Raw genomic sequence first — 23982 nt, forward strand, 5'->3', positions numbered from 1 at the left:
TGTGGTGAGCCGGGAGGTTTTGGTCAGGGTGGAGGGGACAGAATACGCAGGGATAGTAATTTCGCACCATGCACCCCATTGGCTGGAGATTCCGTTTAAATCGGGACGGGAGCAGAGGCCGGGATGCAGGCTTCATTTGGGGTTGTTGGCAGATAGAGGGTTTTGTGACAAGGTGCGGGCTGTGATTAGAGATTATGTTGAATTGAACCAAAATGGGGAGGTGACAGCAGCCACCTTTTGGGAAGCGTGAAACGTGGTGCTCCTAGGGGAGATTATCTTGTTCATGGCTGATCCGGATAGGGAAAGGAGGGAGGAATATGACCGGCTTATGAATGAGATAGTGGTGGTAGATAGGGAGTTGGAGCCGGGGGACCTGCCGGAGACGATGACGCAGGCAGCGATCACGTTAATCCCCAAAAAGGGGAAGGACACAGTGAAATGTGGGTCATATAGGCCTATATCGCTGTTAAACACAGATGTTTAACATCTCGCAACAATGGCGCTGAGACCAGGCCCAAGATTCGAGGACTCTGACCTAGGGAGGCTCCTGGATGCGGTGAAGGCCAGGAGGAATGTTCTGTTCCCTCGAAGGTCCCGGAGGGTGAGCCACAAAGCAGCCAGTGCTGCCCCCACCAAGGGAGTATCCACCCCCCAACTCCCCAGGCAACCCCTAGCCCTCCTTCTCCCCTGAACCCCCCCAACACTGCCTTCACACCGTCTCCCACCTCTGCGAATCACGCATGTGTCTAACGATGCCCTCTCTGTGTCTCCTTAGGAAAAGCTCTCCCACAATCAGTGGAAGAGGGCCCAGATTGGCAGTGGGATGCCGGACATCAGAATCCTCACCTCCTTCGAGGTGACTGGTATGGCCGAGGACAGGGTTGTCACCAACACGGAGGCTGGTGGACGCTGCAGAGGTGAGGAACCACCGGGCTCCACCTGGAGGACCTGTCAAACGTGAGAACTGGTTGCCTTACTGACTGACCCATCCCTCCCACTGACCAGATCTCCATTCTCCACAGGTCCTCCAGCTGATAGAGCAGGCCTATCTCAGACGGCCCCTCTCCTGACTCCGAAGAGAACACCTCGGAGGGGAACTCCGAGGATGCAACTGTTATAGCCGTGGCACAGCTGTCATCCCCACCCTCCACCAGCGCAGATATACACACCTCGGTGGGAAATATTAGTGGTCAGGCATCGGGGGCACCATCTGGTGATCAGCACACTGCTGATGATGAACATCTGGTGGAGCTAGGAACCGCATCACATTCATATGTTTTGGTCCTGTCCAAAGCTGGACGATTACTGGAAGGAGGTTTTTAGGGTAATCTCGAAAGTGGTGCACGTGAAACTGGACCCGGGCCCTCAGGAGACCATATTCGGCGTGTCGGACCAGCCGGGGTTGGAAACGGTGCGGAGATAGATGTTCTAGCTTTCGCCAAGTTGATCTCCCGAATGCGGATCCTGTTGGGATGTAGATCAACCTCTCCACTCTGTGCCCTGGCGTGGCGGGGGGACCTGTTGGAATTCTTAACTCTTGAGAAGGTTAAGTTTGAACTGAGGGGAAGGATGGAGGGATTCTACAATTCATGAGCGTTATTCATTATGCACTTTCAAGAATTGGATAACATCGAACATTAGAAGTTGTTGGTGGAAGGGAGACTGTATGTGTTAATGGTGACTATGGCTGATTCCTGATTCCTTTTTGTTATTTGTTTATGTTAACATGCGGGCGAATGTTTGGGGGTTTGGGATTGTTATTGATCTGGGGATTGACATTGTATTCGTTACTGCTTATTGTTTATTGTTGGTGGGTGTAAATTTGGGAGAAAATGTGAAAAAGAATAAAAATATTAAAAATCTGACTGGACCAAACAGGTAAGATTCATGCAGAAAATGATGGGAACCATAAGATCTAATAGAAGTAGGCCATTTGGTCCATCGAGGCTGCTGCACCAGTCATTAAGATCATGGCTGATTTGATAATCCTCGCTCCACTTTCTTGCCTCATCCCACTTTCTTGCCTCATCCCCATAACTCGATTCTCTTGCTGATTAAAAATCTGTCTATCACAGCCTTGAACATACTTAACGATCAGCCCGCTGCGGTAAACACTTGGCAAGTATCTGCAAAAGATTTAGGGCTAGATTCCACAGCTCCCCCAGGCTTGATTGGTGGTGTAAAGCATTATATTGGATATTGTGATAATTCTAAATGTTTAATAAGCTAATTATAAACTGTTTATTATCACAGGAAATAATGTAACATCACATGATTTGGTATCTTTTGCAGCCTTATGGAAGATGTAAGCCAGTGCAGCAAGATATGTTCTATTGTTTCATATACCCGTGTAGATTCATATTGTGTTCTGTTTTGGTCATAGGAAAGATGTTATTAAACTGGGCTTTTTGGTTGGCATGGACCAGTTTGGGCCAAAGAGCCTGTGTCCGTGCCATAGATTCTATGATTTGCCCCACACTCCAGCCATTGTTCAGTCAACACACCAATCCTTTTGATACACTGCCTTTGTACACCAATTAAAAAGCAAAAAGACTCATTGCTGAATTGGATGATGTTTGACTGTCAGCCAAGCAGCCTTGATATCATCAGGTCAGGTCAACTTTGTTATTCAAAGGTGCTTCAGGCATTCAGCAAGTGACTATGCTAGGAGCAAGACAAGGTTCAGAAGCCGGAACATAAGGTATCGGCACCAATGGAGTGTTACTAGCAGCCTGTTCTTTGCTGTCATTTGTCTGCATTCCACTCACTGGAAACTTATCAGATCGAAGGGCAGGAAAATTGCTAAGAATCAAGCATTATTCAATGCCAGCATCCTCTAAATATCCCATCCCAAATGACCATTCAGGATCTGAGTCCACTCTGAAAACTTCAATTGCATTCCAGGGAGGCCCCTTAAATCATGACAAGTCTTTCAGACATTTCATGTACAGGCTTCCTTGTGTGCTGGACCAGCCACTGTGGAGAAGATCTCAATGAATGAAATGTTGAGAAATTAATGATTAAATTTAAAATGGTTTTGTAGCTGCCAGGTATTTTATCTATCTCATCTATAGCTAACTAGAAAAACTGATTTCTATCACCCACTCATTTATCCAATGCTTTCCTACTTATATTTGTATAATCAGTTTATTTTGCTACAATAGTTATTCAACTCATTAAATAGTGGAGCTGTCCTTGTGGCACTCCACTAGTTAGCTTGTCAAATTTTTCCTGCCCCTCTGATTCCTGTTAGTCAGCCAATCCTTGGCCCATGCTAATATATTTCCCCCAACACCATAAGCTCTCATCTTGTGTCGTAATCTTATGTGGCACCTTACTAAAATGCATCTTAGAAATCCAAATACCCTAAATTTACCAGTTTCCCTTTATACAGGTTGTTTGTTACATTCATCCTCAAAGAACTCTAATATTTGTCAAACACAATTTTCCTTCACACAACCATGTTGACTCTGCCTGATAGCTGGACATTTAGAAAATTACAATGCAAACTACTTCTTTAATAATGGATTCTAGCATTTTCCCAATGACAGATGTTATGCTAATTAGCTTATAATGTCTTGCTGTTTCCCTCCTTTCTTGAATAGAGGCGTTACAATTATGGTTTTCTAATCCGTTCGGATCTTCCCAGAATCTAGGACACTTTGGAAGATTACAGCCACTATCTAGGCAGCTACGTATTTTAAGATCAGAGGATGCGGGCCACCAGACATGTCAGCCTTTAATCCCATTAATTTTCTCAGTACTTTCTCTCTTGTGATCGTTATTTTTTAAATTCATCCCTCCCTTTTGCCTCTTAATTTTCTAGTCTTTAAGATGCTTTCTGTGTCTTCTGTGAATAGGTCTGTGCCCAGTCTCAACCTCTTAAGGTATCAACGCTCACCTAACTACTCCTTTTCTTTTTGTATACTTTAATGAATGAAATGAAATGAAAATCTCTTATTGTCACAAGTAGGCTTCAAATGAAGTTATTGTGAAAAGCCCCTCGTCGCCACATTCCGGCGCCTGTTCGGGGAGCTGTTACGGATTGTAGAAGCTTCTATTGTCTGTTTTTATATTTCTTGCTGGTTTTCTCTCACTCCCATTTCTGCTTAGTTTTTTTTTTAAGTTGTCCTTTGCTGGTTTCTAAATTTTTCCCAATCTTCTGGTTCACCACTAATCTTTGCATCGAAAATGCCTGAATAAAATATTTTTTAAAAGCTAATCTTGCATTGTTATAAGCCTTTTCCTTCAATTTAAAATCATCCTTTTCATAGACTCTTTCTCAAATGGAATATATCGTCATTGTGAGTTATGAAGTATCTTAAATGTCTGCCACTGCTTCTATAGTTTTTTTTTTTTTTAAAGAGTACCCAATTCATTTTTCCAATTAAGGGGCAATTTAGCATGGCCAATCCACCTAGCATGCACATCTTTTGGGTTGTGGGGGGCAGAATCTACACGGGGAGAATGTGCAAACTCCACACGGACAGTGACCCAGAGCCGGGATCGAACCTGGGACCTCGGCGCCGTGAGGCAGCAGGGCTAACCCACTGCACCAACGTGCTGCCTCAGTCTTACTTTTTAACCTATTTTCCCAATCCTCTTGAGAGATCTTCATACCCTAGTAATTGTATTTTTTTAAGTTTAAACATTGGTTGTAGATCCATATTTCTCACCTTCAAATGTAACATGAAAATCTATGTAATCATCACTCCTACCTGGAGGAACCTTTACTGTGAAGTCATAAATTCATCCTGTATCATTATGACATGGTCTAAAATAGTCTGTTCCCTCAATGGTTCCAGAAGTATATTCGGAGTCATAAATTAATGGTAACCAGATGGTGATCAAGTTTTCAGACAGCTAAAATGTTTGGGGGACTTGAGCTTCAATTCACCACAGTGACAGAGTTTTGTAAAACGGTTCAGAAATGTAATGCACAATACAGCATCTGGCAGCTCTTGATTTGGTGCTAGGTAGACTATCTCGATTCCCTTGGGACAGAAACGCAGTGTGTGTTGTGTGTGCAGTAGTCCATGGTGCTATCTGCCCCAGGAAACCTACATAGCACTATTTTGAAGTGGCACTACAGGAATTAATTTTTAGTCTGACATACCAGAAATAAATGAGCCAACACAATTGGCTATATATTGATTGTAATTTTTAATTCAATGATCTCATTATTACATAATTGCTATCATTTTAAGTTGTAAGCAGCATGCTGGTAAAAACCAACACAACAAATCAATGTTTTAAATAGGACTATTAAAAGTTTAAAATAAAATCAACCTATTATGTCATAAATCTAAAAACAGATCCTCTAAAATGATTTTCTGGCCATTTATGCACTGCATGCGGGACCTTGCTACGTGCAAACTGGCTGTCATATTTCCTGCATTAGCACATCAACTCTAATTCAAAAGTACTTGAGCGTTTTTGAAATGTGGGGTACGAAAGTTATTGTATAAATTCAAGCCCCTGTGCCTTTTAAATCTGATCTTTTTTCTTGGTTTAAAACATCACTGGAAAGTTTGAAAAGTAGTATCTAATGTGGAAACATAACAGGGATTCGCACACGTTTTTGAGTACATTCACATTCCTCTTTTCTTGGGCGGCCTGACTGAGTTTCAGATGTTGAGTTTCCCTTTTCTTGACACGCAATACAACAGGCTAGAAGGCCTTTTTCTCGACAGTGAACACAGGACAAAACAAGCTGACAGCAATAAGAGGTACTGCAAAGTCTGTATTCATCCCAAGGGACACCACAGTACCTGCATTCTGGAGAAAAACAAATAAAGATAGTTTCATAAGCAACATAATTCGGAACACGAATGAACATGCTGAATTCCATGATAAATCCACCTGTGAACCTTAGTCATTAAAGATTGGGGGCCTGAAGTTGAATGACTTAGACGTTAATGCTGAAGGAAACAATTTGAGTCCTAAGGAAAGATGGCATGTTTTCTGAACTAATTGTAGCTATGCAGAATGCTGCCCAGTTAGCTGCATCTTGTTGGGAATGTTTCAGGTGTGTGAGCATCCTAGCCAACATTCCTCAACCAACACTATCAAAAACACATCAATCTGATCATTCATTTCATTTACCTTTAATGCAGTTCATTGCCTTTTCACCTACATAACAGTAGAGGCTGCACTACAAAAGTGATTGATTGGTTGTGAATGTTTTCAGATACCCAGATCTGATGGGGCAGGGTTTGTGGAGGTTGTGTGTTGAACCTCCAGTAAAACTAGAGCGGGACGTCTTGCAGCACTTGGGAAGATCTTTACTGGTCTGGGACAGTCACACCAGTGCCAATCATCATAAGCCCTTTATTGTGCTTGGAGGTTGGCACACTCAAGTCATGTGGCATTAGATGATACATCATAGGCATTGATCACCAAAAAATAAATCATGAGCTTTTAACATGAATCTTAAATGTGGAGTTGGCATAAATTGTAGGCTGAACAACTGGAGCTGACCAGTTTTGCTAGACAAGTTATCGGAGGATTCCATTTGGAGGCAAAATTGGGAAGTTAAGCATGCTAGCAGACAGTTTTATTTTGATTTAAACTAATAAACTACAATTTCCTATGCTCAGCCCAATGACCTTGTAACAATTGTTCTGCAGCACCATACTGCTCCCTTCATCTGCAGTTTAAAATTTTGAGCATACGTATTGTAATACAGTGTTAAAAGATCCATTCGCTGATTTACCATTTGTAAATTATTCCACGTTCTGGTTAATTCCACTAGTTTTTATACTTAAACATCACTCAGCTTCAAAATAATGAATCAGTAAAAACAGGAGAAGGCCATTCAGCCCCTCAAGCTCGTTCCACCATTTCATTAGATAAAGCTGACTTGTATCTTCACTTTTACCTGCCTTTGATCCATATACCTTTTAAAAAATAAATTTAGAGTATCCAATTCATTTTTTCCAATTAAGGGGCAATTTAGCGTGGCCAATCCACCAATGGGTTGTGGGGACGAAACCCACGCAAACACGGGGAGAATGTGCAAACTCCACACGGACAGCGACCCAGAGCCGGGATCGAATCTGGGATCGGAGCGGTGTCGTGAGGCACCAATGCTAACCACTGCACCACCATGCTGCCCTTTGATCCATATACCTTGACATTCTTACTTAACAAAAATCTTTGGATTTCAATTTTGAAAATTTCAATTCACCCAATGTCCACAAGCTTTGAGGGAAAGAATTCCAGATTTCTACAACTGTGTTTGTAGAAGAAGCACTTTCTGAATGGCCTCTAATCTTATTATAGTTGCCCCTGGTTCTGGATTCCCCCGCAAAACAGCAAGATGCACTTCAATGGTTCAAATACAACAATTCAGAAATCCTTTATCTGCTGTGCTCACCGGCAATAACGTCATCATTTGCAGAAATGGCATAGCGATTGTCGAAAACAAACAACTTTCCCCTGTAGAAACCACTTGGAAACTGTTCAAGATATTTGTGAATTCCACCCTTGAGCTGGTAAACTTCTTTACACACATCCTAAATTGCAAACAAGAAGTAGTATTCAACAAATAAATTGAGAAGGTGCTTGTTGCTAAATATCAGTGGGTGTGATGGAAAATTTGTTCTCTAACTCAGGAGTTTTTTTTGTCTTTGTGAGTTGTTTAGGTATGTACATTAAGCCATGCACATCAGTGGTTCTCAAACTTGTGCCCATAGAGAAATTTTAAGGGGTCAGGGAAATAATGTGAAACATGAGCTGGGAGGCAGGAGTAAAGAGCGACTGCCACATATAGAATTTACAGTGCTGAAGGAGGCCATTTGGCCCATCGAGTCTGCCCCAGCCCTTGGAAAGAGCACCCTACTCAAGCCCACACCTTCACCCCATCCTTATAACCCAGCAACCCCACCTAACCTTTTTGGACACCAAGGACAATTTAGCATGGCCAATCCACTTAATCTGCACATCTTTGGACTGTGGGAGGAAACCGGAGCACCCGGAGGAAACCCACGCAGACAGGGAGAGAACAGATAGTGACCCAAGCCGGAAATCGAATCTGGGACCCTGGAGCTGTGAAACAACAGTGCTAACCACTATGCTAACATGCCACCCATATACGGCAGAGTGAGCTGTGTGTCTCACCCAGGAGGGGAAGTGTGCAAGAATAGACAAACTCTGCAGCATGAAGCAAGTACATCCATGTCACTGACATTTGTAAGTAAACATCCATTTTTAAAATCACTTTATACACAGCATTTACATATTGTATTTCATATACTACTATTTGGATGGGGAGGATCCATAGAATCCCTACTGTGCAGAAGGAGGCCATTCTGCCCATCGGGCCCGCACCGACCCTCTGAAAGAGCACCCTAACCATGCCAGCTCCTCAGCCCTATCCCTGTGATAAAGTCTAGTTCGATTTCTAATTTTATTCAAAGAGGGGCTCCTGGAATGCGTATAGCTAATAGGCAAAAATATTAAAAGTGTCTTGACTGTGGGAACTCAGTCATTGTCTCATATAATGAATTAACCATTGTTTTCCAACACTGAGAACATATTATTCCTCTGTCTAATCAACTAATCAATTCTTAAGGTCTCTGCCAAGCTGTGAAACATTGGTGTGAAAAAACATATCCAGTAATTTTCCTAAGAATGCACATGCAGACGCTGAGCTAGTTTTGATAGGCACCAGTCAATTTTACGTAATGTCCAATGTTTGATTAACAAATCATTCTCTAAGTAACAGACATTCACAAACCAGGAGATCTCAGCTGAGAATTAGAAGCCAATGAAGATAAAGGGGGTTAAACCAGAGATAAGAATTCCCTTAAAAGTAGGACCCCGTGGTTGAGGTCTTTGTTCCTGAATTCTTCAATCATCTATCTGTGTGTGTGTGTGTGTTTGTGATTTCTATTTGTGCTTTATGCTTTTTGCCATGTGCTTGACTTTTTTATGTATTGTTGATATTTTGTTTCTAAGTTTTTATTCAGTTCTTATTCAAGTGAGTAATTAGCAATAACAACGTCGTATTTCTGACACCTCCCACCAATCAGACTACCGAATCTTATTGGAAGGTAAAATAAGAGTCCCTACAATTTGACGAGCCAACCAGGAGAGCTAGAAGAGACTGCACACCACACAGGCATCGGACAGCGGATTAGCAGAACTGAGGTAAGAGACTGTTTAGTGTCGGGTGATCTCCTACACACCCATTATGAAAACGACCGGGTTGAAATTGGCCCAAGCCACAGTAACAGACAGACACCTGATATACAGCGTTACAGATATATAAATATTGTGATCCCCCGACTAGAAACAGTCTGACACTTGAGGCCCGGGGTTCGAAAATACTATTGAATTAAAATGGCGGCCGAAGATTTCCTACAATGTGTCTAGGGGCGGTCGAGCCCCACCAGATATTTCTGCAGAACAAATGTTCCAGATAACAAAGTGTTACATAGAACAGCAATTTGACTTGACCGAAACTGATACAGAGATTGAAAAGAAATTTCTAAAGTGCAATACTTCCAAAGGACAATGGTCCCTTGATGATATAAGACGACTTTGGGGGAAAGCTACCCGTATGAGAGATAAAGAACGGACCAAATGATCCTTGGTTGTAATGAGCCAGCTCTGAAAGAGAAACAAGACTATAGTATCAACTATGATCGCAAATTTTTTTTAAAAAAGGAGCAATTACGGACAGTCTGTGAGGATCTCGAGAGAGAGAGAGAGAGAAACCCAAAACTGAAAAGCGAGAAAGTTCATAAGAAGAAGTTGAAAGACTCAGACGTGCAGTCTCTGAACTGAAATCAAGCCGTACAGATTCGAATTCGGAATAGCGAGTTAGCATCAGAAAATACAAAGCTTAAAGCGGGAGTATCAGAACTTTAATTGGGGGTAAAAGATCTTCTAACCCAGAATAGGGAACTTAAAGAGAAGTTATCAGATAAATTCCTGACCTGGGGGTGGGGGGGGGGGGGGGAGAGAGAACGTCTTTTCAACGGGCCCTCAACGCCCATACAATCGAGGACCGTCCTAGAAACATAGATCCAACTCCAGATGTCCTGCCTCTGCCAGTCTGCAAGGTTATAGAGGCTGTTCCCGACGTAAGATGTACCGTCCCAATGAAAAAGAAGCCGGCCGCGACCGCAAGCTCTTCCGCGGCAGTTTAATTTCATCCCGATGTAAAAGTAATTAAACGTGAGCATTCGAAAAAGGAACCATCAGAGGAGGTCTCAGAGCCCAATTTTGTAACTGATTCGGAATCCTCAGAATCCTTTAGCGACTCTGATGGCGAGATTAGTCAGAAGGAGGAAATACTCCGAAAGAGAAAAACAAAGTCCCAAAGGACTCACAGCATATGGTTAGCCACTTTAAAGTCAAAACGGTATAAGACCTAGGCAGTAAGAACAGTGGAAGGGGAACAAAGAATTACCCGAGTCAAGTATACCCAACAGTTGGTCCATGAACCAGCTGATCCGGAAAAGATTTATAGATGGTCTAAAGAATGACCTAATCCCAAGTAAAGGGGAAGAAGTAAACGTGCCATTACTGCACGTGACAGGTTGTTCGCTTTGTTTGTTCCTTTTTATGATGATGTCAAGGTAGCCAAAGAGTTTAATAAAATGGCAGTCATCATAGAAAAATAGCTAATTATATTTCCGTAGCCCTGTTCATGATTTTCGCTGAAACACTAGCTATCCGTACAGTGGCCTTGCAAAATCGATGGCTCTTGATTACATTCTCATCGAGAGAGGTGGGACATGTGCCCTGATTGGGTCAGAAAGTTGTACTTACAGTCCAGATAGCTCCGAAGAGATCACTGATTTGGCAAAACATATCCAGAAGGAGGTTGAAAAACTCAAGCAACCCGTGTCCAGCACCCCTTGGGGTTGGGCTACTGGGGGCTAGGGTCCCTGGGAGCCTCTTAGTGCAAGGCTTGGTCATGTTCTTTGTAGTCATTTTTATTATGTATGTTTTGTCTCTGATGATTAAATGTATCTGCAAGAAAACGGCAAGAAGCCCTAAAAAAGTGCCTCAGTATTCGCTTGAACAAATACCTCCACAAGTTATAAGCAGTTCTTACTATTAGCCCAAAGTGCTTGTAACTCTTTCAAGGCTCGCCCATTCCAGTGTTGAAGGCTGTTCCTAAACAATGAGACCATCAAAGGCAACTGTGAATGTGTTCCTTTTAGCTTTTATTTCTTCGATTTTCCTTTTCGCTTTACTTTAATTGTGATTCATTCTGTTAGGTTTAGTAGAATCAAAGAGGGACAGATAGAATCTAGTTTTACTCATATAGGTGCTAATTGAATTCATATAGCTAATAGGCAAAAATATTAAAAGTGTCTTGACTGTAGGAACTCAGTCATCGTCTCATACAATTAATTAACTATTGTATTCCAGTGTATTCAGCACTGAGAATGTATTATTCTCTGTCTAATCAACTCTTAAGGTCTCTGACAAGCTGTGAAACATGGCAGGTGTGAAAAAACATATCCAGTACGTTTCCTAAGACTGTGCATGCAGAGCCGAGCTTATTTTGATAGGCACCAGTCAATCTTAAGTAACGTCCAATGTTTAATTAATCATCCTCTAAGTAACAGACATTCATTTGAACCAGCCAGTAGGTCTCAGCCAGCTGAGAATTAGAAGCCAATGAAAATAAAGGAGGGGTTAAACCAAAGACAAGAATTCCCTTAAAAGTAGCATCTCATGGTTGAGGTCTTTGTTCCTGAATTCTTGAATCATCTGTTTGTTTGTGTTAAAGTGATTTCTTTTAGTGCTTTATGTTTTTTGCCATGTGCTTGACTTTTCTATGTATTGTTTGATTTTTGTTTCTAAGTTTTTAATCCAGTTCTTAGCTGGGGGCTGGTTTAGCACAGTGGACTAAATCACTGGCTTGTAATACAGAACAATGCCAGCAGCACGGGTTCAATTCCCGTACCAGCCTCCTCGAACAGGCGCTGGAATGTGGCGACTAGGGGCTTTTCACAGTAACTTCATTGAAGCCTATTTGTGACAATAAGCGATTATTATTATTCAAGTGAGTAATTACAATAATGTTATATTTTTGACACCTCCCATCAATCGGCCTACCGATTCTTATTAGAAGCCACCATGTCGTCCCCATGATTATTAATCTATTTGAAAAATGGTTCTAGAACAAGAATTGAGAACCAAGAGTGAGAACAAATCCAGTGCTTCTGCCCAACCAGTGAAAACCACATTCAAAGAGACCATGGGTTACAGGATCGAGATTACAATGTTGTGCTTCTCTCTGACCTCAGCATTTCATGAGGAGTGTTTGAAAGTTCTACATCTAATGAAATATGTTCCCAAAATAATTAAAACATTAAGGAGAATATGCTGGTTTCACAGGTCGGCGCAACATCGAGGGCCGAAGGGCCTGTACTGCGCTGTAATGTTCTATGTTCTATGTTCTAAGACACCCTCAGGTTCTGAATTAGAATTAATTCCTTGAGGATGCAACGACATGAAGAATACAGTAATCCTTTCTGTATTTACAGGTCCATGGGATTCATAAATAGGATAACCCTCAACAGAAGGTACCGCAACTTCTTGGATTGGATTGTGAGCGCTCAAAACCTAGGGGCCATAACATGGATAGCCCTACTTTTAGACAGACATAGAAGGAGGCCATTCGGCCCATAGAGTTTGCACCGGCCCTTGGAAAGAGCACCCTACCTAAGACCACACTGCCACTTTATCCCTGTAACCCAGTAAGCCCACCTAATCTTTTTGGACCCTAAGGGCAATCTAGCGTGGCCAATCCACCTAATCTGCACATCTTTGGACTGTGGGATGAAACTGGAGAACCCGGAGGAAACCCACACAGACACCGGGAGAACGTGCAGACTCCACACAGACAGTGACCCAAACCGGGAATCGAACCTGGGACCTTGGAGCTATGAAGCAACTGTGTTAACCACTGTGCTACCGTGCCACCAAATACTTCACATAACATAGCCAGAATTCAGGAACAAAGTGACAGTTAAGCCAACAGTCCATTAAACAGCAATTAAATATTATCCATAGAAAGATGCATTGACATTTTTTTTTAAATTTTTTAATTTTTTAAAAGAGTACCCAATTCATTTTTTCCAATCAAGGGGCAATTTAGCATGGCCAATCCACCTCGGCTGCACATCTTTGGGTTGTGGGGGCGAAACCCATGCAAACACGGGAAGAATGTGCAAACTCCACACGAACAGTGACCCAGAGCCGGGATCGAACCTGGGTCCTCGGCGCCGTGAGACTGCAGTGCTACCACTGCGCCACCATGCTGCCCTAGAAAGATGCATTTGATAAGAGACTGAAATAAAATTAAATTGCTTTCAGTCTTAATTGCCATTACCAATAATGTAAAACTGTGCTTGTGTGAACCATATTGACACCTGGTTAACTTTAATGAAGAGCTTCATGTAAGATTATCCACAGAGGAGTTTTAAAAATACATATCTTAAAAATTATATGAAGCTCTTCTCCGCAGAGTACTTTATCAGTACTTACTCACAAGTGCTTTTCCTTTAATAGGTAAAATGAGTGAATCACCCTGCACTACAGTAATTTAATTCTACAAACGCATAAATGTACAATACGTTTTCGCATTTTGCCATGCCAAGCTAATCACATAGGCTTTATGTTCCATGTAATGATTCCATGCCATCAACGATTATCTTACCTTTGACCTTAGATAGGCTGAGCCTCGTTCACAGCGGATTCCCCCTGTGCAATACATAAGGACTTGTTTGTCCTTGAAACATTCCAAATTTGTATCTACATAATCTGGAAAGTAGCTGAATTTCCGGATATTAGGAGCAATGCAGTGTTGAAAATTTCCCTAAGTAAGAGAGAGCAGCAGCTATAATTCAGCAGTCAAATCTTAAGAGTACAAGAACTATAAAATAAGTAAACATTCTGCCATTATGCAACAAAAAGCTGATGCTAAAGCTCAGTGCAACACAAAAGTTTGTATTCATTAAGGAACCTTAAACTGTAAACCAATCGGATGTTATTAAATATTCACTGTGCTTCTCTATACAACACTAATTTTGAATCGGAAGAGTTTCTTATCACAAACCTTGATGCTTATGCACATAAGCCAGGAGGTATCCCACTTCATCTCTTTGATCATTTCAACCAGTTTTATTAAATGGTCTGCCCACCAACCAGTTTTATTAAATGGTCTGTCCACTCCATGCTGTATAATAACTGGCCCACCCAACCCAGGTAATTGGTTGATTTGGGCAAGTTGACAGCATCTTCACCTCGGAATCAGATGATTGAGCTCAAGCCTCTTTCCAGGATTGAATATGACCTCAGCTGACCCTCCACTGCAGTACTGAGGTGATACATTGTTAGAGGTGCATTCTTTCCAATGAGATATTAAATTAATGCCCTGTTTATTGCTCAAATAGACATAAAATATACCACTGTATCATTTGATGAGGAGCAAGGAGTTCTCTGGTGCTTTGGTAACCATTACGACTTCTCTTTTGTATTACAAAAGGGTGTCTACTTTGGCTGGCCACTTGATGGTCACCCGAGATGGCAAATGGAGAAACGAGGTACCTCGCATGACAGGTCATCATACACAGATGAACATGATGTGTTCCATGGTATGGATCTCATGGCCACAACTGCACATCAGGTCACCCCTCATCTGACACTAATGAAGTGGATAACCACATTGTCCATGCTCCCTGTGGATTTGGTTGAGTGTTATCCACTGTCTTCAAGGGTATGTGACATTTTGGAAAGAAAAAAAGCTGGGGAAAGGTGGTGGGTCAGTTCTGTTAATTACAGTACAGTAGTGAGGTGACCTTGATCAAAATAACAAGATTCAAGATAAGCTTGGACAGTGTAGCCATCTGGGATGGCCACTTCTCGATTACAAAATGGACACTTTGCAAAGATTGCAGGGAAAATGGACAATGCTGAGAAAACAAGCAGGTTCAGAGCTTGTCTGTATATTGCAGCCACAGCTCCCAGACAAGACCAAAACTGCAGGCCCATTAGCATACTAATGGCCCATCTCCGGGAACAAAAGAGATACCGATACTAAGGCAGATACCCGGCGCCAGAGGAGACCGAAACAAAGGAGGCCAACGGCCACCAAGGACATGCCCAGCCATCAGGGCACTCACCCGTTTATTGGATGAAATCAATAGGAATGATGAAGAAACGGCCCAATTGATTGGGGCCAAGTTCAAGGTCCGCCCAAAAGAGCGCGAAGCCCCTTTGGGTATAAGAACGGGCCCCCAAGAGAGAATCTCTCTCTTGGACCCGGCTCTCACCAAGGAGAGACCTGTCCACTAGCTACACCAGAAGCAAGTAATTCCAAGGTCAACGCACACTACCAGACAGACGACCTTAGCTGTTCCCCCGTACCAGTTCGACCCCAGCAGCCTCAGAACCAAACAACGGCCATTGTTCCTCTGACTGAGTGGGCGCCCGAAGCTAAGTATAGGCTTTAGCAGTAGTGATAGTTTAGTCTGTAGAGTTTTGTGCATGAGTATATTTAACTGTGTGTGTAAATAAATAAGCATTAACTTTGAACTAACTAACTGGTGTATCGAGTCTTTGATCAGTATTCGGGTTTGAACCTTGTGGTGGTATCGAAAGATACCTGGCGACTCGAGAGCAAACATAATTAGGATTAAGGAAGGCGACCATATTGACCGCCATATTCAGAGCCAACGAAAGAGAGCAACATTTACTGGCGACCTCTGACGGGACTCGACCTAGAAGTGGCCTAGTCACGCCAAGAGAACCCAAATTTGAATTGGAATCCAATTGGAAACAGAAAAACCACAAGTGTGAGAACGATACTGATCAAACCTCCGAGATTCGGAAGTGTGTTAATGCATGCACTCTAACAGGGATACAAGGTAAACCTGAGAGATTTTGTTGCGTAAAACTGTCGGGAGTTTTGTAGGCTGGAAAATAGCGTAAGCCGTACCCATGTTTACATCACCACTTTATCAGTCCCTGTTCCAAATTCAGTAGAGAACCCAGAGATAGAGAGAAAATGGCAATGAAGGCAATGGAACGCCTTATGAACCCCCAAGAATTCGAGGTCGCAGCGACCAGTAGAGTAGGACAGTGTCCCGTATGGGAAGAACAGATAAGAAAATATCTCAAAGGGAAAGGATGGCCCCTTTGGAGTGAATTCTACGCCAATGACGAAACAGGTCCCGGGAGTATAGGGCATACTTGGTGGGAGAACCGGTCAGAGATTCATAAGAAGAGCTTGGGGAAAGCTCGCAAGCCGATGTCAATCGTGTCCTGCTTGGCACAATTGCGAGGCACAGAGGAGATTGTTAGGACGCTCCGTAGAGAGATTGAGGAGAGAGACAGAAATAGTGAGGGAGATGTGAGAGAATGTGAGAAGGAGAATAAGGAGTTAAGAGAACAGCTAGCAGCGAGGGACAGAGAGGTGGATGATGCCAAGCGGGCACACCAGTCTCGTCTCTCCCATTTGAGTAGTTTACAAACCCAGTACGATAAGGCCTACCAGGACACGCAACGCGTGGTCTTGGTAAGACAAGAAACCGAGCAACAGGTAGAGAAATTGCAGAAACAGTGCAATGATTTAAAAGCAGCCCTACGAGCGCTCCACACTTCCATGACGGAACAAAGGCAGAGCTCCGTAGATCAAGCAAAGTGCCGGAAGCAAATTGCAGAATTGCAATCTCTGCTTTCTGACCAGAATGGGTTTCAAAGTATGTTTGGACCCCAGTTAGACCAGGAAAACAGCCCCAATTGGCAGGATTTAAATGAAACTGCCCACAGATACGTACATGGGACATGTACGCAAGAAAAACCACAGGAGAAAAGCACCCCAACCCCCGACTGAACAGGCAGAACACACCCCCATGAACCCTGTAACCACACACTGCAGGGCCACAGCAGAAGGAAACGCAGATTTCCTATATACAACCCCGTTAACCGTGACCCAATTACGGGACGGTGTGGAAAAATTACACCGTTCCTTCCCACATCAGACCCCCACTAGTTTTGCGCTAGAGTTAAACAGCAGGCTACCAGGTACAGCCTGGACGAAAAGGAGCAAGTGAAGCTCACAGTTGTAAGCCTCGACCCTTCCCGACCCACAGAATGTAGGAGGCACACTCCAAGGAATGCACACAGCGATCCGGGATGCGATCGGCTATAACAGAGGAGACCCCGTAGAAGGCCTAAATAAGTGTAGGCAAAAGAAAACAGAGCACTCCACAGCGTTTGCTGGACGCTTGTGGATACATTTCACAGTGGTATTTGAAGAGTTAGCCCGCGCCCATTTGTCCACGGATAATATGGCCAAATGGACTCGAATCCTAGTCTCTCATGCGACAGAGACAGGACAGAGAGCTTGCGCAAATTACGAACCCTCAGACGAGGCCCACAACGAGAAATGGGTTTTAAAAAGATTGTCCCGCACTTGGGAACAATCTGTCCAAGGCAAAACCGCATTTGCAAAACCAGAGTAAGAGCAGGCAGACATGAATCCAGTTAGGACGCAACAGAACCCCGCATGGGTAAATGAGGGCAGGAACAGCCCACCGCAACCAAAATCCCAGGAATGTTGCAATTGTGGACAATTAGGACACTATGCACGAGAGTGCAACGCGCCCCAAAGGCAGCAGAGAAACCAACAGACAGGCACCCTAAATAAGAATAGGGCAAAGCCAATCCATAGCATTAGCGCTCGTTCAGAAAACGCAGACATGAACGGCACCGACTGACTGTGTTCGGGCTCCCCAACTTGGGTCTGCGACACCCTTTGGGACAAGTCCGGTAGACCGGTAGTAGCAGGCAAAGTCCGGGGATACCCCGTAGGATTTCTTTGGGACACAGGAGGGTCCCGCACCACACTCAATTCCTCCACGATGTTTCAACGAGACACGTGGCCCACAACAGACACCATCACACTCAGCGGCTTTACAGGTCATTTACAACAAGGACACATCACAGCCCCTGTAGCGATACAAATAGGGAACATTACGACTAAACACCCCATAGTTGTAGTCGATCTACCCCAGACAGCTGAACACGTCCTAGGAATCGACTTTATGAGCTCCCACAACCTCTCATTTGATTCGGTAAATAAATTTGTACGGAGAATGGCAAAGGCAGCACGAGCCCCCGCCACGCTTACAGTTGGAGAGTATGCAAACAGAATCAGCGCAGTAGGAGACTTCTGGTTCGACCCTCGAGCCATTAGTCAGGACAAACAGGTTAGGGAAGTCCTGCAGCAACACAAAGCAGCATTTGCACAGCACAAGCACCACTGTGGCAAGATAGTTGGCTTAGTGAACATTACAGGTCCCGACCCCAGACCCCAAAAGCAGTACGATTTTCCCCAAGAAGCAGAGGGAGAAATCTCAAAAGTAATACAGAGTCTGCTTGATCAAGGCATACTCCGATCAGTAGCCTCCACGAACAACGCACCAATTTGGCCCATCAGGAAACCCGATGGATCATGGCGACTGACCATTGATTACCGGGAACTGAACAAAGTAACCCCAGTAGCAGCCCCCACCGTAGCCACGAGTCCCAAGACCATGCTCAAACAGGGACTCTAGTCAAATTTTTTTTCGGGTTTGGACATTAGCAACGGCTTTTGGTCAATTCCATTGGATAAAGCGTGCCAATACAAATTCGCCTTTACATTCCAGGGACAACAATACATGTGGACGTGCCTTCCACAAGGCTTCCACAACTCCCCCTCCATTTTCCACCGACAGCTGGCAAATGGACTAGCAAAATTTTCCCGACACGATTGTCTGGTCCAGTATGTAGATGACTTGCTACTACAGACAGACACAAAGGGAGAGCACATTTCGCTTCTCGCCGAACTCCTAGGACTCCGAAAACAGATTGGATGTGAAGTCAACCCCAAGAAGGCTCAGACCTTGCAGGAAAAAGTGATTTACTTGGGTACAGTAATCACGCATGGTAAACCCGAGATCGAGCAAAAGAGAATTGACTCGATCGTCAAATTGCCCCTTCCCCATAATGTCTCAGCTCTCCGGTCATTTCTAGGACTGGTTGGATACTGCCGAAACCACATCGACGGATGCCGTGGATGCTTTAAAGAGAGCCCTCAGCACAGCCCCCGCGTTACAGGTCTCAGATCCACTTTCACCATACGTGATTGAAGTAGCAAGCACCGACCGAATCCTTTCGGCCGTGCTCCTCCAGGAACGCCATGACCGATTAGACCCCGTGGCATATGACTCACGCGTGTTAGATCCTGTCGAACAAGGATTTTCTGCCTGCGAAAGGCACCTGCTCGCAGTTTTTTGGGCAGTACAGTACTTCGCCTACATTACAGGACTCAACCCCATCACCATTCTCACTGAACACACCCCAACACAGCTATTATTAGACGGTCGACTTAAAGATGGCACAGTCAGCCAAATCCGTGCAGCCCGTTGGACCCTTCTTTTACAGGGACGGGACATTACAGTTAAAAGAACCAAGACGCACACTTTCCTAGCCGACAATTTGCAATATGCAGGTACCCCACATGAGTGTGAGATCATCACCACAAACCATAATTCAGGCCCATTTATACCTAAGTCAGCTCCCAAGAAAGCAGGTAATACACCCCAGAGATCCAGCCCACAGACACGTGCGCACCCCTGAAAATTTATGTGGATGGCTCCTCCACAGTTTTGAATGGAAAGAGAATCATCGGTTGCGGCATTTATGCAGAGCATGTGCAGGGACGTGCCCTTGAAGAGATATCATTAAAGTTGCCAGGACAAAAAGGCTCGCAGGCAGCAGAACTGGCAGCCATAGCTTACATTGTTGATCACCCCGACTCGTTTCCGACCCCAGCAGACATATATTCGGACAGTTTATATGTCTGCAATAGTTTAACAGAATTCCTACCCCTGTGGGAAACTAGAGGATTTGTTTCCGCAGACGGAAAGCCCCTACCCACAGCCCCATTACTCCGACATATCCTAGAGACAGCTAAAGATAGGAAATATGGTATCATTAAGGTTCGCAGTCATCACCGTTCTTCCGCCCCTGGTAACATTAAAGCAGACTCCCTAGCGAAGGCAGGTTCCAGACATGGTTACTTTTGGAACCCCCTCGAGAGCACCCCAGGACACGCAGTTCAGGTCTCACAGACCAACATTCAGGATCTAGCAAAGGCCCAAAAGGAAGATGAAAAGCTCAGGGAAGTTTTAAGAGGATCCTTCCCAGCCCCGTACGATAAGTTTAAGAACGCAATAACCACACATAACGGTGTGATTTTGAAAGAGGGCATTTATGTAGTTCCCAGCCAGGACAGGAACCAGATTATTTGTCAGTTCCATGACAATCATGGACACCAAGGCATTGAACCCACCCTAACTCACCTCCGACCTCTCTGCTGGTGACCTGATTTAAAAGCCGATATAACCCATTGAAAATTGCTTGATCTGTGCCCAGAACAATCCGGACAGATATGCAAGAAAGGCTCAGCTTAGTCACACCCACCCCGTTAATGGCCCCTGGACGAATTTGCAGATAGATTACATAGGACCCCTACCACCCTGCAGAAATGGTTTTGAGTATGTGTTGGTGGTCATCGACACCTTCACAAAATGGATGGAAGCTTTTCCATCCAGAACGAATACGGCCAAAACAGCAGCTAAAATCCTAACACAGCACATCCTTACAAGATGGGGCCTCCCACGCAGTATAGAGTCCGATTAAGGCTCCCATTTTACAGAACGGGTAATGAAGAACGTCCTCACAATTTTCGGAATTAGGCAGAAGTTTCACATTGCATATCACCCGCAGTCAAACGGCATTGTAGAGAGGATGAACAGAGCTCCAAAAGCCACTCTCAGGAAAATGGTGCAACAGAACAACAGCACCTGGGACTCAGTTCTCCCCTTCGCACTGATGTTCATAAGAAACACGGTATCCATGTCCACAGCATACACCCGCCACACCCTCATGACCAGACGCCCCATGAAAGGGACAGATATTTATTAGGACTGGATTTGGCCAGCTCTGCAGTCATGCATGAAAATGCTGTACAGCAGCTTATTGAGAAAATAAAGGCAGCCCAGCTCGCAGCAGCTGAGAGACTTGGGACCAGGAGGAAACAAAGCAAAGCTTGTTTCGATAAAACGGTACACGCCACCGAGTTTGTAGTAGGGCAGCAAGTGATGCTCTCCCTATACAACCCCAGTTCATTCCTTTCCCCAAAATGTTCCGGACCGTACTCCATTTCCGACAAAGTCAGCCCCTCGGTATACAAGATCACATATCCCAACAGCAAGTCTGCGTGGTTTCACATAAACCAGCATTAGGCTTATGGCTCGCAGAACAACCATGCACACCACATCTCGCTCGCAGCAGCAGACGAGCACGCCCCGCCCACAAGACGCATTCCTACTCTCCCCCAGCCAGTCCTCAGACACATGTTCAACTCCACCCCCAGAGGCACGACTCCACCTCTCCCTTCCTTCAACCAGCAGTGATAGCGATAGCAATGACGACAGCCACAGCACACCTCGTTATGATTACACCCCTGCACCAGGCCCCACTCCCAGCGAATCCAAGCATGATTCCAGTGACTCCTTTGAAATCACGTACATCAAAGCCCCTGACCCAGACCCACCGCCTGACGATTACGGATTAAAACCTAGTAGCTCCAACCTCGACACACGATTCTGGACCAAGACAATTCGTTCAGGCTCATCCGGAATGATGAGATGGACCCCAATTCGTCCCAAGCAGCTTTAGCCAAACTACTCCAGTCAAGAGTATGGCAGCCGGGAGAAGATGATGACAGAGTCTGACTCCCTCCAAACGAATCCCTTTGCGACCCTGTTCGCTACTGAGCAATGAGGTGTCCACATGATGGTAAAAAGGAACCGATGGAGAGATACGGTGTCCTTTCTGATGGAACCTGCACCATGTTTGTCGTATGTTTGTTCGTTTAATGTACATGTTAAATGTTGTTTGTGAATTTAAAGGTTTTTAATGGCTCCACGCCACCACTCTTTTAACGCCCACTGGCAGTTAATGGAACACGTTTATTGACAGACAACCGTTCAGAGGAACTAGTTTGTCGGCAGACACCAATCATAACTACTCTCCTGATTTGAAGGTAATCACGAGAGGCAGCCCCCGCGACGACCACATTCTTACCCGTTCTTGACGGTCGCTCAGGCAGTGGAGAAACAGCACTGGTCCCCGCCCTGCCTGAGGACCCCCTCTGGTCAGCTACGCTCGGGTAGAGCACAAACGGCACTGATCACCATCCTACCCAGGGATTCCACCCATTCCTACCCGCCGCTCCATTACCCATACCCACTCCATTTGAGCACTTTCAGTTTGAAATTCTTTTGTTTGTTTCTGCCGACCCTTAGGTTGGCAGAAACAAATCTGTATTCTATTTACATCCTCAAACACTAGGATGGCAGATCACATAGGCTGCACTGTGTCAGTATGTTTCTCGGCTGTCTTGTCCAAATATTCGATGTTTTAAAAAAATGAGGGGGTCACAGATGGTGACTAATTATAATGGGTATTTGGCAACAAAGGACAGACAGACAGATATACGAGATTTTAAGCAAGATAATAACAGATATTATGCTCGTGTCCATAGAACTCCGGAACCTCAGGAACCCCAGAGGAAGAAAAAGACCGACAAAAGGAAAGATGAAGACAACCTTCATGCTTTTCACCTGGATCTTAGCGGGATCCCTTCAGTTGAGCACGGACGCTACCCCCCTAACCCCTACCACACAGGCCGTGAATGATTCCCACCCCTGCCATACACTGTACCCCGAGATAGTTAACCTCGAGACAGTTACCGACACCCCGACCTGGTGTGACAAGTTTATTACCTGGTATTCACTATCTTACATCGTAGAAGCACTCTTAGTACTGGCGATACTCTGCAGTGTCATGCAGACACTTAGACTCAGAAAATGGTGGAGGAGAGCCTCCCGCAACCGCACTCCGGTATACACATTTAGATCCCCTATCTTCGGACTCCAATAAACCCCCCAATCCCTTTAAGTGAATTAAAGTGCATCCATTTTTTGAGTGTGTTTTGTTCGTTTAATAAAGAAATGTAAAACTCTGTGCTTGACTGCCAAGCCAGAGAGAGACCGGTGTTGCTGCTATTTGTACAGTTTAAAATGTTGTAGATTATTTTTGATTGTTTAAGTGAGGATAGTTTTATGAGGATAGTTAGAGGTTCCAGTTTTTTTATTTTGTAATGCATGCCTGAATGTCATAGCGCCCCGTAGAGTTTTATAATGATGTATATAAAATAACTTGGGTAAAGTTGCAATTCATAGGACAGAGCAGTGTAGAGCCTATGAAGTGCTTATGGGTGCCCAGCTTGGTCAGAGAACGAAGGCGACACAGTTCGCGTTAAGGATCACATCTGGGATGGCCACTTCCCGATTGCAAAATGGACACTTTGCAAAGATTGCAGGGAAAATGGAAAATACTGAGAAAACAAGCAGGTTCAGAGCTGGTCTGTATATTGGAGCCGAGCTCCCAGACAAGACCAAAACTGTAGACCAATTAGCATACTAATGGCCCATCTCCGGGAACAAAAGAGTAACATTTGAGTAACCGATACTAAGGCAGACATCCCGTCGCCAGAGGAGACTGAAACAAAGCAGCTCAACGGCCACCTAGGACACGCCCAGCCATCAGGGCACCCACCCGTTTATTGGATGAAATCAATAGGAATGATGGTCAAGTTCAAGGCCCGCCCAAAAGAGCGCGAAGCCCCTTTGGGTATAAGGAGCCACCAAGAGAATCGCTCTCTTGGACCCCGCTCTCACCAAGGAGAGACCTGTCCATCAGCTACACCAGAAGCAAGTAAGTCCAAGGTCAACGCACGCTACCAGACAGACGACCTTAACTGTTCCCCCGTACCAGTTCGACCCCAGCAGCCTCAGAACCAAACAACGGCCATTGTTCCTCTGACTGAGT

The 23982-nt window shown here is 44.5% G+C and overlaps 1 protein-coding gene across 3 annotated transcripts in view; it reads right to left on the reverse strand.

Annotated features, from left to right (window-relative positions):
* Window positions 1–5144: 5144 nt before the first annotated feature.
* The window catches only part of LOC140429673 (thiosulfate sulfurtransferase/rhodanese-like domain-containing protein 2), a 57377-nt gene continuing 38539 nt past the window's right edge, over window positions 5145–23982 (reverse strand). For 2 of the 3 annotated variants that reach the window (XM_072516960.1, XM_072516962.1), the window contains exons 7-9: window positions 13691–13849; window positions 7379–7517; window positions 5145–5778 (exon numbers count right to left, since the gene is read on the reverse strand). In XM_072516960.1, the coding sequence (XP_072373061.1) occupies window positions 5546–5778; window positions 7379–7517; window positions 13691–13849 (531 nt within the window). In that variant the 3' untranslated portion in view covers window positions 5145–5545. The remainder of the gene's footprint in view (window positions 5779–7378; window positions 7518–13690; window positions 13850–23982) is intronic. The other variant, XM_072516961.1, reaches the window with a different exon arrangement.

The sequence above is a fragment of the Scyliorhinus torazame genome, chromosome 9 (genome assembly GCF_047496885.1).
Source record: "Scyliorhinus torazame isolate Kashiwa2021f chromosome 9, sScyTor2.1, whole genome shotgun sequence".
Classification (NCBI taxonomy): Eukaryota; Metazoa; Chordata; class Chondrichthyes; order Carcharhiniformes; family Scyliorhinidae; genus Scyliorhinus; species Scyliorhinus torazame.